This window comes from Pelodiscus sinensis, chromosome 6, assembly GCF_052426305.1.
Source record: "Pelodiscus sinensis isolate ZL-2025 chromosome 6, ASM5242630v1, whole genome shotgun sequence".
Lineage (NCBI taxonomy): Eukaryota > Metazoa > Chordata > Testudines > Trionychidae > Pelodiscus > Pelodiscus sinensis.
Genome location: NC_143057.1, coordinates 110,228,253 through 110,244,715, shown reverse-complemented (window position 1 = coordinate 110,244,715; position 16,463 = coordinate 110,228,253). Strand labels below are relative to the sequence as shown.

The window sequence follows — 16,463 nt, the reverse complement described above, 5'->3', positions numbered from 1 at the left end:
CCACATACACGTTCCCCCCACAATTCCCTGGGAAAGTATCACAAAGCAGCCCATCTTAGCATAGCACTGTGATCTATGGGATATCCTCCCAGAAGTCCCAGTTACATATTCAGGTTAGTGCAGTACCAGAGTAATTCAAGTAGGTCTTTAGAGTCTGGATGCTAACACCTAGGCTGTGTCCAGACTCCATGCCTCCGTCGACGGAGGCATGTAGATTAGCGAGATCGGAAGAGGGAAATGAAGCCGCGATTAAAATAATCGCGGCTTCATTTAAATTTAAATAGCTGCCCCGATCTGCCGATCAGCTGTTTGTCGGCAGATCGGGAGAGTCTGGACGCGATGCCCCGACAAAGAAGCCTTTCTTCATCGACACAGGTAAACCTGGTTTCACGAGGCTTACCTGTGTCGATGAAGAAAGGCTTCTTTGTCGGGGCATCGCGTCCAGACTCTCCCGATCTGCCGACAAACAGCTGATCGGCAGATCGGGGCAGCCATTTAAATTTAAATGAAGCCGCGATTATTTTAATCGCGGCTTCATTTCCCTCTTCCGATCTCGCTAATCTACATGCCTCCGTCGACGGAGGCATGGAGTCTGGACACAGCCCTTGTGAGGCTAACCCGGGTGCCCAAGTTAAGTCTGCAGTAAAGACATTTTCTCACAGTGAAGGTTCATTAACTGGAGAAGAAGGGGAAACCGAGGCAGTGGCAGGGCCCGAAGCAAGTCTGGATAAACACTTCTTGCTATTAGAGTTTATATAAAAATTCATGACAGTGTTGCCTTATATAATTAAAAAAAACTTCTGAACATTTAATTCAGAGTTTATAAAAGGGGCAGTCCACCACTCTTAACCTTTTAAAACACTATTTTAAATTGTTGTATTATTTTGGCACCTAGGAGCTGTAATCTTGATCCAGGAACCTAATGTGTCAGGCACTGTACAAACACAGAACAAATAAAGACAGTCCCTGGACCCAAAACCAAAGAAAATCTGAAACTAAGTTAAATCTAAATGTTTTTGTCAACCTTCTGACAATCTTTGCTTATACACCATGCTTTCGAAATTGTTATTGATTGATTATTGAAGAAATATTTTGATTCACATTAGTAGCTAGCAGCCATCTTGTGCAATGCTGAATTTTCCAAAAGATCAAATGTAATAAAAAATTACTGATTGGGGGTCATAAAGGTTAAGCCTTACCATACTTTTGGGCTTAACTGCAATTTTCCCCTACTCCTGGTCTTCCTTGAGGGCAACCTCTTAAGGTCTTAGGCTTTGTGTGTCTACACAGCAAATTAACTATGTGAGGTTCTACACAGAGATTCCATTATTTCGAAATAATTTTGAAATAACGGACGGCTTATTCCAACTTCCACAAACCTCATCTATGAAGAATAGCTATTTTGGCATAGGAGTTATGTCAAAATAAGGCGTGTATAGATGTTCCACTTCTGCTATTTCGAAATAGCCCCTCGCCAGGGCCATTCTAAATTATTCCTCCTGGGGCTCTAAATCGAGGTAGCATGTCTACATTAGGGAAGCCTGCCTTGGACTAATTTTGAGGCTTCCTTGCAGTGTAGATGTGCTATTTCAAAATAAGCTATTTTGGAATAACTATTCTGGAATAGCTTATTCTGAAATAAATCTGCAGTGTAGACGTAGCCTTTCAGTCATCACTTGTGTCAGACAGAGCTGCACCTCACTGTGATTTACCCAGCTGGTACGACCAAAGTCCAGCCCCTGTGGTTAACCTCGGTTCAGAGGCTACTGCATTGTACACCAGTTGCCAGCCAGCCTTCATAAACCAAAATATTTTTATTCTTAAGGTAAAATCATTATGGAAAAAAAAACACATTCAAATCAATGAAAGTTCCTATATACATGGTAAAAGCTTACGAGAAGCCATCCATCAATCTGATGGGGTCCCGGTAAGCCAAATTCCTTCCAATGCTACAAAAAAAGGTGGGGAGACCTCCGCTCCCCAGAGGATCCTGTCTGCTTGCTGAATCGAAGGAAGGCCTTGTGCCGTCCAAGCTCATCTTTTGTTTCATAGTCTCTGGAAAAATCCAGCTAGAACCTGCATGCCAGGAGGTCGGGGGAGGGGGAAGAAGCTCCCCTATACAGGGGATAATCCCAAAATGTTTGATACAGGATACCAGTACATGTGCTTTGCTCTAGACTGAACCCAGAGAAGGAAGAGAGAATGGAATTGTTAGCCAGGAGTAGTAAGACAGAGAGGCAATTTGGAAAAAAGATGAGATAGTGGTTTGAGAAAGCAGGGTGGAAGGAGAGGTCAGAGGGGCAACTGTTGTAATAAGAACAGCATTTAGCGCTCAGTCCAAAACAATTTTCTAAATATCAATATCTCCAATTCTACAGATGGGGAAATCGAGGCACAAAGCCATTGGGAAAGTTATTACATACAGAACCCACTGTTGTACCACTGGACTGCACTGCCTTTTACCTGTATGTGTGTGAATTAGCAGATAAAACAGGGAAGGGAGAATGAAATGGAAGAAAGGAGGCTAGGAGATCTATGACAATGCCATTCCCTTATAGAGGAGAGACGGTTTAAAATGCACTTGCCATAGGAAAAGAACCAGGTCTTTGTGATGCAGACAGAATAGAGTAGATAGGGCAGGTCCCAAGTTCTTCCTTGTACTTACTGCTAATTGCACAGGAAGATGGTACTACAATTGCTTTCTTGGGGTTGTGATTTGTCAGTAATGGCTAAAAGGCAAAAATGTACTTTGGTGAAGAAACTAACAGCCTGAGACATTATGTGCCTGGGATAAGATATGCATTTCAAACACACTCCTACTGCCAAGCTTATGATGAAATGTGTGCGGGAAGTGGTTACATTTTAATAGAGTAAGTTAAAAGAGTGTTTCTCTGAATCACAGAGTTTCTAGTTTATATGCCACGAGCTCAAACACTTTCAGCTGTTTCGGCTGTTCTTCTGGTCTGTGAAATTAAAGGTGAAACTCCGGTCACGGTGACAGTGGGCTAACAGAGGATACAAAGAGAGCCGAACAGAAACCACAGACAGCAAAAAAAAAAAAAAAAATTCATTTGAAAAAAGAAAGTTTGTTAAGGTCCGGAGCCCAGAGAGAACTTCCCAAAAGCCAATGGAGTCATAATTAAGAGCTACTTTCATATTCACCTCAATCTGAATAGGTCAAAACTAGAAGTACAAATTCTCTTTTGTTGTGGCATTTTTGTTATCCATACCCCTGTCTCTTCTCCTAAGGTCTCTGTGCTGTTCGTGAATAATCACTATAGATATTTTACTGGATTTGAAAAGAGCCCTAGTTCTTTTCATTCTACATGGTCTCAGTGTCTCTACATTCGACAAAACAAAAAATTTCCTCACTCCAACACCATGTTACTACTCAGTCTCAGTCTCTCACACTGTAGCTCACCAGTCCTCCATAAGCTCCCTACAGCCTCACAAAACCAAAGCCCAAAATGTAAACTATGAGCATAAGCCAACTAAGATGAACTGATCTCATTCAAATGGTCCCACTGTTGTAACAACTCTGCTCCATCTTCTGCTGGAAGCACTTTGAATTTCTCACCACACTGGCAGCACGAGGAACAATAAGAGGTGTCTGTAGTTTGTCACAAAAGGTTGCTATCTGACAACAAGGAGCTCACTCACCAGGGGGCAGTAAGATCTGCAGTTGGTAGGAACTTGTTGGCAAAAATTTACAACCCAAAGAACAAGCAGTTCCCGGAGGCTCTGAAGAATGACATTACTCTGCCTCTTTTCACTTCAAAATGTTTACATCTCATACTATGAAAACTCACTGACCAACTCCATGGTCCCTGCTTGGCATGGTCCTTGTACAGCACCGTCCTTGTCCTTGGCACTGTCCTTGTTGCCCACTACAGGCTTTTTATTTTCAGCTTAAAGAGCTTGCCTACAGCAAGAGGATTTTGCAGCTCTGCAATCAATCTTAGCTCTGCAAATATGGCATGATCCTGCACCAGGGAAGCCTATGAGAGGAAGATACATCTTATGTGAAGCTCTCTGGGGAATAACTGGTTTAGAAACTGATCCAAAGCCTTACTGAACCCACTGGTGGCTCCCATTGATGTCAACAGCCTTTAGATATCTCCCTTAAATTTCATGCCTCTCAGCCAGTAGCACTATGTGTTGTGTCCATGAGCTACAGCATCACTTGCACACGTCTCATTTTTTTTTCTTATAGATGATCCAGCTGTTCCAAGATCTTTCAACTCAGGAGACCCAAACACTGTATTTTCAAAATACGATTTAGCATCACAGGCTATTGCCTGTAAGAGAACACTGCAGGCTGAGCTATACACAATAACCCACACTGCCTTTAAGGACAGGGTAATGTCTAAAGTTGCAGCAACCCAGGGTTGCACCAACCTTGGGAAGACACCTCCCTCAGGAAACAGCCTCTCCCAACTTCCCCACTGCTATTGTTGGGAAGAGCAGGAATAATTAGCTGCTGGCCTATCTGAACAGGCTAATTCTCCTGGGTGTAATGGCTCTCCACACACATTCAAGGGAAGAATATGGCCCTGTGTATCCACTAATTCATATCACAAGATCTATGCAACCAGATGTATGGAGGGAGAGCCAAGACCTGGCACCCTAGCTAAAATATTTTGCAGAAACAGAATTTTATTGTATTGCTATTTCTGGTAACAAATTCCACACAGAGACACAAGGGATAACCAAGCATATGGTTAACTAAATATCTTCTCCCAACTTAACAGCACAAAAGTCAGAACAAATGAGAAATTGCTAATGGCACTGGGATGTGAATAGTAAGAACAATGAAATCACATACCTTCGGGGATGCATTGTCCAAGAACAAATTTATAACCCTTACAGCATTTTTTCCTGAAAGACAAAAATAGAATAAAATAAAAATGCTGTTTAAAAGAGATGCTAACTTTAGAAATAAGTTTTAAAGGGCTTGAAAGTTATATTTGAGAAACAATCTCAAAAATACATTAAAAAAGTTATTAATCCAAAAGAATGATTAATACTGGAGATTTCTATTCCTGGGTAAAGAAGGAGATTTGAAATGATCCATAGTAGCACAAATGGTACATGGTAACCTTTAGAAAGAAAGGCCTTTTTCCTTCCTTGGTGCATCAAGATCTCTCAATGGAAAAGCCCCCAAAAGTGCTGAGTATCCTATCCCACTGCCTCAGGGCTTGTCAGGGCTTTCTGTGGCTCCTATTTGAGCTGAATGACTGCACTTTTTAAAGGGGAGAGTTTGGAGACAGGTGGGGGAATTTCACAATTAAAATGGGCAGTGGATACAGAAGTTTGGATGAAATGATGTTTGTTGAAAAAGACTTGACACTATTTACTAAAGGAAGAGTATTTTGGATCTTTATTCTATCAACTCTATGGCAGGGTCCTTAGCCAAGACTCTCAAAAGTGACTAGAGATTATTGGTGCCTACTGGAGACACTTTAAAAAGGCCTGAGTTTTCGAAAGCAATGAGCACCCCGCATCTGAAAATCAGCGCTCTAACATTGGGCACCCAAACACTAAACAATTCAAAATTATTATCCCCTTTTGAAAATCATGCACAGCTTATGCCTGTTAGAATGTGCATGACACACTTTTGGAGCTATATGTATAAACAGCCATGATCATAACTTTCATGATATGCCACAGAGCGTTTCCATGCATCTGTCACTCTAAGATAAACCAAATGACGGGCTTATAACTCAGCTAGTCATGCACACACGATTAAACGCTATAATTCATTTCCCACATTTCAAAGGACTCTGAAAAGCTGAGCAATTAAATAAATGAGATATTTTAACTACAGTGAGATTAATAGGGCACTTAGAATGGTCTAGAGATGGGAACAATTAAATATTAACACTTCTATGTGGTCTGAAATTTCTTAAGCCGTTCAGAACATGAGAAAGTTCTGTTGTAGGGAAAACATGTGTTTCTTATAAGCTAGTGTGAAATCATATTTAAACATATGGCGTTATTTCATTGTTTCTATTTTGCATGGCACAACTATAACAAAGCCTCCGAGTTTCTTGATAACATTTCTAAATACACACTAATGCATACAGTCTTTTTCGAGTGATATTAAGTACAGAGGCTAGATGACCTTACAAAAGGTTTTATTGCTTGTGTATTGCCAACATTGCTTGCCTAGAAGTAACCTGTCATTTAACCTCCTGTGAAATTAAATTTAAATTAAGTGACTTAATCTGGTTTTTGAAAGCTTGTGGATGTTAGAGATATGGACTCTAGAGTGTTCTGCAGATGTGCTGAAGTAAAGTGTCTGGTAAGCTAAGTAGTAATCACTCTTCTGTTTTGCCCCTTACTTGTATAATTGACCCAGGAGAATGCTAAGGCAACGGAAGTCAATGACACAAATGTATCCCCTACGTGACCCAGAGTTCATCACAACGTATCATTATGTTGCATTTAAAACAACTATCAGTTGCAATTTACCATTTAAAACAAACAGAATATTAATCCAAACTATGTAAAAACAAACTTTGGCGGCACATTTTATACTTTCAAAGATTAGCCAAAATATAAATTAAATTTAATGACGGTTGGACGGCTGCAGAGGAAGCTTTGCCTTGTTATGCAAACACTGGTCCTCATTAGACTGCACTACAAACGCTGCTGTGAAGTTTTATCTTCAAGATAAACAAATGAAGGAGGAAAGAGTTCAAAGGTACAACAGGGAGGCTCTTCAGATGCTTCGAGCTATGTAGACAGCCTTCCAACTGTACAATCATTTCCTTTCCCTTTCAGGATAGGGCAAGACTGATCGCACAGTTTTCTTGAAGGCAGTATAGGCATATACCAGTGAAGAAACCAGGTGGTAGGGTAGAGAATTTAATAAACTACTCGCATGCTGACAGCTATGCACATGCTTTGTTGGATCAGAACCAGAATGCTCAGAATCTTTCAGAAATGGGTCATCCTATATCAAAAGTTATGGGTTTTCTTTCAACCTAAACTATGTGAGTCTGAAGTTAACATTTCTTTCCTTCTGGATTGTTGTATTAGCATTTCCCTGCTCCGTTCAAACTCCTTTCCACCCCAACATGGAGCTGATGCTCAAAACTCTCATTGACTGTGAAGTCCATAAAAAATTTCACAATAGTTAGGCTGCTGGTGTACTGAGACCCTCATCAATCATGCTGACCAATATTGTCTTGCTGTTTCCTTGTACTTTCCCATCTTTCTATCTCTCTTGTGTGATACTTGTATTGGAAGCACCTTGGAGCAGGGACTATCTTTGTTCTGTGTTTGTACAGCACCTACCACAGGGTCCCAGTCCTTGACTAGGGCTCCAGGTGTTTTGGGAATACAAATAATGAGGGGACAGTGACTCTTCATGTCACTGGAGGTAACAGAGGTTCCCCTACATAAGAAACATTGCGACAATGGACTAGACCTAAAATCTATCTAACCCATATCCCCAGCAGTGTCCGGTTCCAAAACTTCTAAGGAAAATGCAAAAACTCCATGACAAGCAGATGTGGAACAATTTGCCGTCTTTATAGGTCACATCCTGATCACCAGTAATTAGAGACTGGTTTATGCTATGAAGCATGAGATTTAGTATTTTTTTCAAGGGGTCTGTTGTCATTAATTATAATTAGTCTGGGAATTCTTGGCATTCAGATAAATAGCCAATCCCTTTTTGAATCTTGTTAGATTCTTGGCCTTAATGACACAGTGAGGCAATGAGTTCCACAGCTTATAAAAAAGTATCTTTTTATTTCGCTTCTGAATTTCTCACCATTTAATTGTACTAACTGTCCCTGTAATCTTGTTTACGGGATGAGGAGAACAGGTGTTCCTGATCCCCCTCTTCAGGATTATCCCTGCTCCTCTTCACGGTAGCTTTAAGTACCATATGGGGAAATGACACAAAAGAGACCTAACCAGGCCCCAGAAACTGCATTATCTCCCCATACAATCCACTAGCAGTAAATTCCAATTCAGAATATAGACTTATGTTCTTGATGCCAACTCCTTTTTTTGATACATGACTTTTCTAAATAGCAAACATGAATTTGACATGATTTTGCAAGGGGTTCTGACAGGTTAGGGTAAATACACAGAAAATACAACACTGTGGTACTTGCTTCCCAGAACATCATATTATATCTATAAGTCTAAGTAACACAGCCTGGGATATATTCTTGGTGACCTTTACATTCTTTAGGCCAACTACATTCCTGAAAATCAATTTATCAAAATGACTGACAACTACGTTTATTATTAACAGAGGTACTTTAATGGGAAAACTTACTTTTAGAACCCAGCTAGCATTTCTAATCAAGATTACATAATTATGATCTAATTATAGATAATGAGAGGCAAACAGGCTGCTACTAATCTTTTTAAGCATGGAACAATTTTCTTCATTACTATTGCTAGGCAGCTGAATATTTAAGTATGAATCAAATACACCGGATAATATTTAGCTGCCCCAAAATGTGAAACCCTACTGGATCTTCTGTGAAATTAGCTTGGTTCATTATAAGTTTGATTTCTAAATGGGTAACATTTTAGCACAATTGACTTTCACATTATGTAACAGGGTTGTTTACTGATGACAAAGTCTTATAGCAATGGTTTCCCACAGTTCCCAGGTTTCCATGAGCTCAATCGTGTAGTTCATTCAGGAAAAGTTCTGTTTTAAATAGGAGTTTATCCTGAGTGAAAACTGCAGAATATGTCCTCATTTCCCAAAAGTCAGGCCCCTGAAGTGTTATAAGAGTCCCAGTATCAGGTAAGTGTCATAGTTCTACAGCTGTTAGCATTCTATAACATTCTGACTGAAAGTATGTACATAGCCTTAGATGGACACTATATTCATTCATTTCTAGGTATCCATCATTAATGTAGCTAGAGACCATATCTCATAGAGAATGTTAGAAATTAGTATTTTTCTTGACAAAACATTCTGATGAAAACAAAAAGCATTTTCATCAAAATGCAGTGGCAAGCTTTGCCTTTTTTTGAAAAGACTAGAAAAATTTTCAACCAAAAACTGCCAAAAATCAAAACACTTTTGGTTTTCAGGGGAAAATGTTATCATTTGGGGTTTTACAGTGAAAAATCTAAATTTTCAAGGATATATTCCATGAACATTTTCTTTAATCAAAAACGCAATTTTTCATTGAAAATCATCAGCAGAAAATAGACTTAGTCAAAGAATATCATAATATGAACTCATGAAACCTGTGCAATGTCTCATAGATCAGAGGTTCAGCAAGGTTTCCTAAGTGAATCTATTGTGCTTAGTAGCACAAAGGAGCCTTTGTAATATGGGCACAGAAGGGATATTTACTGCGACTGTCCTAAGTGCTTCTTTGATCTTCCTGAATTCCAGAAATATGCAAGACTCTAAACATAACATAAAATATTAACTTCCAAATAATTTATCAATTATAAAGACAAACTGGAGTAGAATAGAGAATAAAAGGTGCTACAAAAACCCTTGTTTTTTTTTAAAAAAATCGACTATATATTTGAGAGTTTGTTTGTGTGTCCTGTCTGTATGTGTCTGTTTGTTGAAGAGCTCCTCCTTAATTATAAGAGCTAGGACCACCGTATTTGGTATGCAGCTTCCTTTTATCATAACATAAAAAGCATGGTAAGTGTTTGGTTGTACTAGGAAAATGGGAGGTACCCAAAATGGGACTGCTTCTCATAAAACCATACAGAAAAGAGACAGACACCAGGCAGGTAAAAGGAGCTGTCTGGGGGCACCCCTTCACCCAGGACTGTCCCAGTCCTGAGCCTCCCACTCCCCAGGTGTCCTTTAGGCAGGATAAAGGGACCAAAGTCCCCCCTCCCCACAATGCAAACGGGGCCATTGCTGTTCCCTTTCGTCAGGGAGCAAGGGGAAGTGCACAGTTTACTACATTCCTCATTCTGACTGGGAAGCACGAAGGGCAGATGAACCTGCAACTACCCCAGCCAGGGACATGCATCTCTCCTCCAGCTGTGTCCACTGTAGCTGCAATGACTGTACAGAGGCACTTTTCAGCTGGCCCCAAGCTGCTGCAGTGAGAAAGGCCTGGGAGTAGTTAAGTATAAAATCCAAATGAGCTCCTGCACTGTCTGCCATGGACTGTCTGCCATCTGTAGTGCAGGGGTGGCTCAGTAACCCCGTGGCTGTGGATATCTAGATGTCACATACATGGAAGAGTCATGCCATTTTGGACAACATTATCTGAAACTGAAAGAAGATACTTTGTGTTTATTTGGGGTATATACCAAACTCATGAGTAACAGTGAATGGTGTCCCTGTAGAGCAGGGCTACTCAACTTTGGAAGCCCCGTGGGCCACAAAGATAGTCACAGCACATACCGAGGGACGCAACTGAAGTGTGGTTGCATATACATGCAAATATATATGCAAATAGCTTATTTCACACTGACCGGCATGAATACAAAGATTAAGGCAAGACTACACAATACACAAGCCCCATGTAAGTCAGTTCGGCTGATATTAATAAAATGCAATATTAACCCAATTTCTACCCATATGACAGCACTTTTAATGAGCAATGATAGTCCAGGAATTTAACTACTAAAACACATATCAACAGAAGACCATTATATTGACTACTTTTTTGTTTTGGCTCCCACTTACAGGCCATGTGTTGAGCCCTGCGTAAACCCAAACCGCACCGTGGGCCACAAACAAACGGGCCACTGGCTGCATGTGGCTCATGGGCTGCATGTTGAGTAGCCCTGCTGTAGAAAGTAGTTCAGTATCATAAGGTTTGCTATGGTTGCGAGGCTAAGTCCTCTTTTTCAGCTATCTGAAGAAATAAATGCAGCCAAAGCAGCATTTACTCTCATGGACATCTCATGGGACTCCCCTCTCTCTTCCTCTGCATATTCCTTTCACTGGCCAAGTCTCAACTGACATTGGCAGTGAATGGAAAGATTCCCCGTGAATTCAGTGGGTATTGAATTGAGCCTATAATCATTAGAATGACATGAGCTGGGACCACATCACATTAAGGCAGTTTCCCTCTGCTGAAGAAGTCTTTCCATTAATTTCAATAAGATTGAATAACATAAGGAGCAGCAAGTGCCTGATATTATCTAAAGCAGGGGTAGTCAATTAATTTTTGTTAAGGTCCAAATTTCATGGTTGAGGAATAGTCAAGGTCCAGACTCCAGAGAATATAATAAAATCTAATAAATAAATAAATAAATTTGGGATCTGTTCAAAAACATCTGGTGGTCCATATTTGGCTTGCGGTCCGCTTATTGACTATCCTGGATCTAAAGAATCTGCCTGGTGCCAGGGACCTCAAAATATATACTGTGTTCACACTAACTCATTGACTAGTTTATTGCAAAGCAAAATTAGAATGATGACTAAGTAAAATGAGGAAGATCCCATTGGGCCAAGGAAATTCAAGAAGTTAGAAATCTAAGGGTCAGCTGATGTAGCAAAGGACTTGATTTTTTGAAAGTAAGATTTCCACTAAAGAGTATGAATGAAGGTTCTGGCTCTGACCAGCAATTGCATTTAATAATACAATCAAGTTATGTCTTACTGTTTTCTCTTTAAAACAAAATGCTGCTTGGCTCTAGTTTTTAACATTTTTATCAGGAAAGAAATCCTTATTTGGTCACTGTTAAGTTGAAGCCCTTGAAAAGACTGAAAATGCATGCCATTTATTGCTCATTCTCCACAAACATGCCACAGGTCGTATCTTTAGCTATTGAAAATCAACATAGCTTCATTGATTTTGAAAGCTTTCTCACATGCTACTTAGCTGTCTGTTACTGCAATGTATTATTATCAGATTCTCTCGCTCCCAGCTATTTGCAGTGTTGTTCTCTCCTGGTGTTTTTATGGACAAAGTTTTATGATGAATTAGTAGAAATTGTGTTTCTTGGCCTCTTAACTTACAGAAGACATTGCAAAAATGACAAAATGATGAATTACTTTGCAGAGCTACTGCAGGTCTCAGTGTTTTCACATGAAGGAAATTGGCTGCAGAGCCATCCATAAAGAGAGACTATCATCTTGAATCTAATCAACTTCAAAAAATGTGTAAAAAGAAATTAACTAAAAAACTCCATCACTAAGATAAAATCTCACTAAAATCAAACAGATCCAACAGCTGAGGCATATGGTGATAGAATCAAAGAATCATAGAAACACAGGAGGTCACTGAGTCCAAACCCCTGCCAAAAGCAGGACCAATCCCAACTAAATTATCCCAGCCAGGGCTTTGTCAAGCCGGGACTTAAAAAGTTCTAGGTAACCCATTCTAGTTCACCTGGAAACAATGACTCTTTTGAAAAAAAAAATTTGAAATAAACAATTTTAAAGATTTGGAATTTACCAGAATCTCCTATCCTGCACCCTTATTGCAGGTGAGTTCCCAAACCACTGGACTATTGGCTATAATTTGCTGAAGACTCGATCTCTCTCTCTTTTCATAAAAAAGAACTGAAATGATGGTTCTTGTGATTAGGTGAATTGAGACTGGAATGTATGGATGTGTGTGTCCCAAACCTTGAACCCATCCTAGAGACAGCCATGGCTATTATGTATCTTTTAAAAAAAGGCTCCAGCAGTGATTTTGACCACTACAGATTGGTAAGCCTAAGTTCAGTATTGGACAAACCGGTTAAAATAGTTTCAGACATACAGATGAACACAGTTTGTTAGAGAGAGACAACATGGCCTTTATAAAAGGGAAACAATGCCTCCCAGCTTATTTTAATCTCTCCTCATACAGGCTGTTTCATACCTCTTATCATTTTTGTTGCCCTTCTCTATACCTTTTCCAATTCTAATATATCTTTTTTGAGATGTGACCAGATCTGCATGCAGTATTCAAGATATGGGCATGTCATAGATTTATATAGAAGCGTTATGATATTTTCTGTATTATTATTTATCTCTTTCTTAATGGTTGCTAACATTTTGTTAGCTATTTTAACTGCCTCTGCACACTGAGTGGATGTTTTTGGAGAATGATCCACAATGCATCCAAGATCTCTTTCTTAATTAGTAACAGTTCATTTAGAGCCCATCATTTTGCATGTATAGTTGGGATTATGTTTGTCAATGTGCATTACTTTGCAACAAAAATGCGACAAATGCAACACTGAATTATTCCATGACCGCTTACTTTGGTAAGTAAGTAGATCTTTAGATCCTTTGTTGAGGGATCATGCCACAGGCTTTCTAAAAGTCTCAGTACTTTATATCCACCGGTTCACCCTGGTGTTTAAAATGAGCTCTTTTCAGCTTGGAAAAGAGACGACTAAGAGGAGATATGATAGAAGTCTGAAAAATCTTGATTGGTGTGGAGAACAAGAATAAGGAAATGTTATTTATTTTTTCACATAACACAAGAAGTAGTGAGTCACTAAATAAAATTAATAGGCAGCAGATTTCAGACAAACAAAAGGAAGAACTTCTTCACTCAACTCAAGATCAACATGTGAAACTCACTGACATGGGAAGCTGCGAAAGCCAATAGCAGAACTAGATCAGTTCATGGGGGATAAGTCCATCAGTGTCTATTAGGCAGGAGAGTCAGGTATGCAACCCCATGGTCTGAGTGTCCTTACCCTCAGCTTGCCAGAAGCTGGGACTGGATAACAGGAATGATGGATCACTTGATGATTGCTGTTCTGTTCATTCTTTCTGAAGCACCTTGTATTGGCATGTATCAGAAGACAGGATACTGAGCTAGATAGCCCATTGGTTTTACCCAGTGTGGCCATTCTTATGGGTTCTCAGACTTTTGGGGAGGCCTTAATATTGTTCAGTGGGGAAATACATAATATTGGTCTTCACCACCTCCAAACATAACCAGGTCTCAAGAAGGATATTTTTCATGTAAGAAAAGATTTCTTGGTACTGAACTATAAATATTATTTCAATGGAGATATCAGGTAAAATAGTCCTACTTTTATTCATGATACAGTTCAGTTTACATTACCAATCCATAGGATGGCTTACCACAGACAGTTTGATTAAGTTTAGCTTAACAATACCTGAAAATGTCAGGCAAAACTAGTACAGGTTGAAACTCTCTAGTCCAGCACTCTTGGGACCTGACTGGTACCAAACCAAAGAATTAGCTGAACCTTAGGAGGTCAATATTGTCTAGCAGCATTATCAACACTTCCTCTGCTCACTGGGTTCTGAGAAGACATTTAGGGGCAACTTAGAACAAAACAACAGTATAGAACATTGAGAGTCAGGATTAATGACTGTAAATAAACTTTATGGGACCACAGGAAACTTGGCCACACCCACGGTAAGTGGACATCTGGCTAATTAAAATCATGCCGGAATATTGATGTTACTCTAGAGCTGGACTAGAGAGGTTCAACCTTTATGTGAACTTGATCAAAGCAAGTTTAGAGTACAGTACAAGTATGTGACTCCAATAATGCTGGACAGAATGTACTCTGCCTACTTTAAAGAGCCATTGATTAGATTCACAAGGTACCTCCAAAGTGGATGAAAGTCATCTTCTTGAAGACAATATGTATAATAATAAGAATTTATTTTCTTTTTTCCTTTCTATTTATGGCCTTGGATTGATTTTTCTGTGTTTAACTGAGGTTTAATACAAGCATCTGTTTGTACAATTTTTTATTAGCGGGAATGTCAGAAAAGAATGATATGATTAAAAAAGAGAGAGTGACTAATATTGTGTGCCTAGACCTAGTTTTGACAGTCTTAGGTGCTGTCAGATTTATATACACTCTCCCTTCCCTCCTCTTTTTACATCTCAGTTGAACCTGTTGACTTACACCAAGAAAGTGATTTTTGTTTGAATGCATATATAAAACTGATTTGGAATTCAATAAATGAAATTTATGGTAACAGGTATGACATTTTGGGAAAGAGTAAATAACTTATATATACACACACCTGCATACAATACCAACCAGCATGGCTTTGTTCTTATTCACTACATATTCATTCTTACAGGGTGATAAGGTAGGATTTATTTTATGCATTTTCTTCTGCAAAAAATATTAGTGTTCTAAACCTTATTTGAAAACATCTAAAATTGAGCCCACATCACATTTAACATTAAAAAAAGAGAATAAAGCTGTTTTTTCACTATCTCTGACTTCCAGTTAGAGGACTCAGAGCCAAATTTCTTTCCAAGCCTGTAAATAGCCTTTATTGCTGATGGCACAGGTTCAGTTATTTATCTAAACAAAGGTGAGCCAGAGTACAATGCTAATCATTGCACATCTGTCCAGTGTCTTTGAATTCTTAAACTTCCATGACTCTTCATTTTATGGCTCCAATTTCCTACCAAAAAATGCATTCTAGATAGAAAGCCATAAATTCCATTTCTGTAAGGGATGTAGTGCCAAAGCATGCTGCAAGGAACTCTGTGCTCATGAGCTGGCTGATGTTCTGTTGCTAGGCGACAGAAGTCAAACAGAAATAAGTTGTTGGCAAGTTGTTAGATTTACTGAACGCAATCCAGTCCAGCTTCTATAGTATCTTTCATCAACAAGCGCACCAAATCCTGTATAAACAATGTCTAATAAAACCTCTCTTAATAAACAATAAAGGCAACCACACAGTTTGCATACACACGTACACCCAAACACATCATACAAATGATACAAGGAATTCAGATTTTAAAAGTCTGATTTCACTTGATATTTGGTAACCTATGACATTGTCCAAACAGGGGAGGCTGTGGCATAAGAGCTTGATGTTGCTCTCCAGAAAGTCAATGGCAGTTTTGCCACTGACGATCACAGGATTAAAATTAGACCCGCAGACAGAGATTCAGGACAGATCTTAAGCATGTGGTTACCGTTACGTATGTGCCATCTACTTGTACTGCATTGAAATGCATGCTTAATGCTGTCCTACAAAAAGATGTTTTCTTAAAAATGGGTCATAGTTTACAGCATAAATGGAAGAGATCTTGGATGAAATCCTGGCCCCACCGAAGTCAATGCCAAAATGCTGGTTGACATCAATGGAGCCAGGAGTTCACAACACCCCTCTGACCCACCCAACTTTAAAAGGCCTTGCTTCAGAAACAGCTATTTGATTTTGACTTCTCAAATGGAAACGTGACATTTATCTGGGGTATTCGATGTTGTGAAGCACCACACCACCACTTGTTCATAGTGCGAGGAAATCTTGTCTATGCTTGCTGTGGATCAGCTCCCTGAAACCACCTCCTCTGGCAACACAAACATGGCCTTCTAGGCCTCAGCAGCCTTTGCTTGCTCTTCACAGGATAGCGATAGGCAAACTCCCACTGAAAAGTCCTCTCAACATCCCTCTGGACTGCTTAGCTCCTGTTCTACTGACCATACCTAGAACTTTTAGGGTATGCTTATACTGTAATAAAACACTCCTGGCTGGCCAGAGTCAGGAGATTTGGGCTTGTGGGACTGTAAAACCACAGTGTAGATTTTTG

General features: G+C 39.5%; 1 protein-coding gene across 9 annotated transcripts in view; it reads right to left on the bottom strand.

Moving 5' to 3' along the window:
- CCBE1 (collagen and calcium binding EGF domains 1) overlaps positions 1 to 16,463 on the bottom strand; it is a 286,875-nt gene that overhangs the window by 26,112 nt on the left and 244,300 nt on the right. For all 9 annotated transcript variants that reach the window (XM_075932601.2, XM_089779440.1, XM_089779435.1 and 6 more), the window contains one exon: positions 4,826 to 4,878. In XM_075932601.2, the coding sequence (XP_075788716.1) occupies positions 4,826 to 4,878 (53 nt within the window). The remainder of the gene's footprint in view (positions 1 to 4,825; positions 4,879 to 16,463) is intronic.